Source organism: Tupaia chinensis, unplaced genomic scaffold (assembly GCF_000334495.1).
Source record: "Tupaia chinensis unplaced genomic scaffold, TupChi_1.0 Scaffold138568_1, whole genome shotgun sequence".
Taxonomy (NCBI): Eukaryota; Metazoa; Chordata; class Mammalia; order Scandentia; family Tupaiidae; genus Tupaia; species Tupaia belangeri.
In genome coordinates, this window is record NW_006198462.1 from 7,444 (window position 1) to 9,435 (window position 1,992).

The 1,992-nt window shown below is 31.9% G+C and overlaps 1 protein-coding gene across 1 annotated transcript in view; it reads right to left on the reverse strand.

Annotated features, from left to right (window-relative positions):
* CALB1 (calbindin 1) overlaps positions 1 to 1,992 on the reverse strand; it is a 29,350-nt gene that overhangs the window by 6,263 nt on the left and 21,095 nt on the right. Inside the window, 3 exon segments of the mRNA XM_014592780.2 lie at positions 1 to 20; positions 144 to 183; positions 265 to 320. The exon segment at positions 1 to 20 is cut by the window's left edge and continues 1 nt beyond it. Coding sequence (XP_014448266.1) covers positions 1 to 20; positions 144 to 183; positions 265 to 320 — 116 coding nt within the window.

Consider the following 1,992-nt stretch of genomic DNA (forward strand, 5'->3'; position numbering starts at 1 on the left):
TTCCCACACATTTTGATTCCCTGTAAGACAAGGAGTAAAGCTTAAACCATATTACCATATTTCAGTATATTTCTGCTGACAAATCTCCCACATCCTAACTTTTCAAGAAAAAATACCATTTAAGGTAGAAAAAGGTTAAATACCTGAAATTTAAGAAGAAAATTCTCCTGCACTGGTAGCAACCTTTTGAGAGAAAAGAACTATTTAGATTTTTTGACAAAGATTATTATATTATGATAACATATTCATAGTTTTTAAACTCACCTGGCCATCTCAGTTAACTCCAGCTTCCCATCATTATTCGAATCAAACAATTTCAACTGAAAGACAGAAGGTGATTATTCTAACCACTGAAGAATGACATATTATATGAAGAAGATGAATATGAATATTCAAAATAAAGTGGTCTGAGTTGTCAAGCACTTACATACACAACAAAATTTTACAAACTACTTTTAAAACTTCAAATGCAAATTTTCATTCTGTAACTTGCCAACTGCCAGAGTAAACCGTTACAATATACAATAGTCAAACAATAAGAGTTTAGTGGTAGTAATAGGCTTCTAGAATATTGTCATTTTATTTTTCTTTCTAACATGTTTGTATGTATATCTAGGTTTGGAAAGGATGGGGTCTGACAGTGTATTGCACTTCTTGAACTTCTCCAAACAATGGTATGATAACAAACATTTAATTAGTTTCAGCCTTTTAAAACATGAAAGAGTCAAAACAAAAGTAGTAGGGCAGATAACATGAATAAATCCTTAGAGAATGGTGTTTTAGAGTAATATAGGTGTGTCGGGTGTACTAGATACCTGGGCTCCTCAATTCTCTATTGCATTTACCTTCGTTCATACATCAAGACACATCCAGACATAAATGCACTTGCATCATATTTAAGAAGCACTCACAGTTTTAGAGAGTAGCAACTATTGCTACATTTCATAGAAATAATATATATGAAATATAAAAAAGGTGTATACTATTGGGTCATCTGTAAAGTCATGGTGCATTTTTTGCACAGAAAAACATTAAAAAATATGTCATGACTTTCCTGACAAACTAATAAATGAATACTATGTGAGAAAATAACAGTATTTTTCTTTTTGAAGGAAGAAAAGTAATCAAGATTATAATGGTTACAGGGATAGCAGGGTCTTTATAAGGAGGAAAAAAAAACATTCTATGGCTTGAGAGTTCAGAGAATTCTTTGCAGGAGGCAAGATTTTTTCAGCTTTTTCAGTTTTTTACTGACAACATTTTATAATCTATAGACCATAAACTCCAATATTATTGTACTGTCTACTAAGACACTGGACAACTAGATCATAGTGTCCAATAGGGAATTATTTCTCCACATATATAGTGAAATTTTAATTAGTGCTTGATTAATTTACTTCCTGGATTTGAACTGGTTTATGACATTTAATCAGATATGCTAGGCCAATCCAACAGGGGAAAACTCCCATCTGATAATTTTGAAAGGCTGTATCACATTTCTACCTGAAAATTAGTCTTTAAATAGATATCCCTTAAGATTGGAAAAAAATAGAAAATTGATAAATGTAGGTTATTGTCCATTCCCCCAAAATTACTCAGAGCTTAGATCTGCTCATTGTGACATACACAGCAAGAAAATCTCCTCGATTGTTTTTCCATGTTACTGCAAATGGAAGAAGAATAAGGAATTAAGGACGACCATGGAAACTTGTTTAAGTCTAGAGATTAGTTCCACTTTACAATGAAGATCACTGTCTAGTGAATAAGGAGATAGTGAAGTTTTGTGTTTTATTTCCTCCCAGATAAAAGTAGGCTGACATGCCAAAAGCAAACCATGGTTACATCAAATATAATCAAATGCTTTATAAGGATCTTCCACAGGGTAGCTAAAAAGTTTGACTAGATCTAATATAACAGTACCTTTTATATTATATTGGGTCATCGAAAAAGTCGTGATGTATTTTTTCTATGTTAAAATGCATCATGACTCTT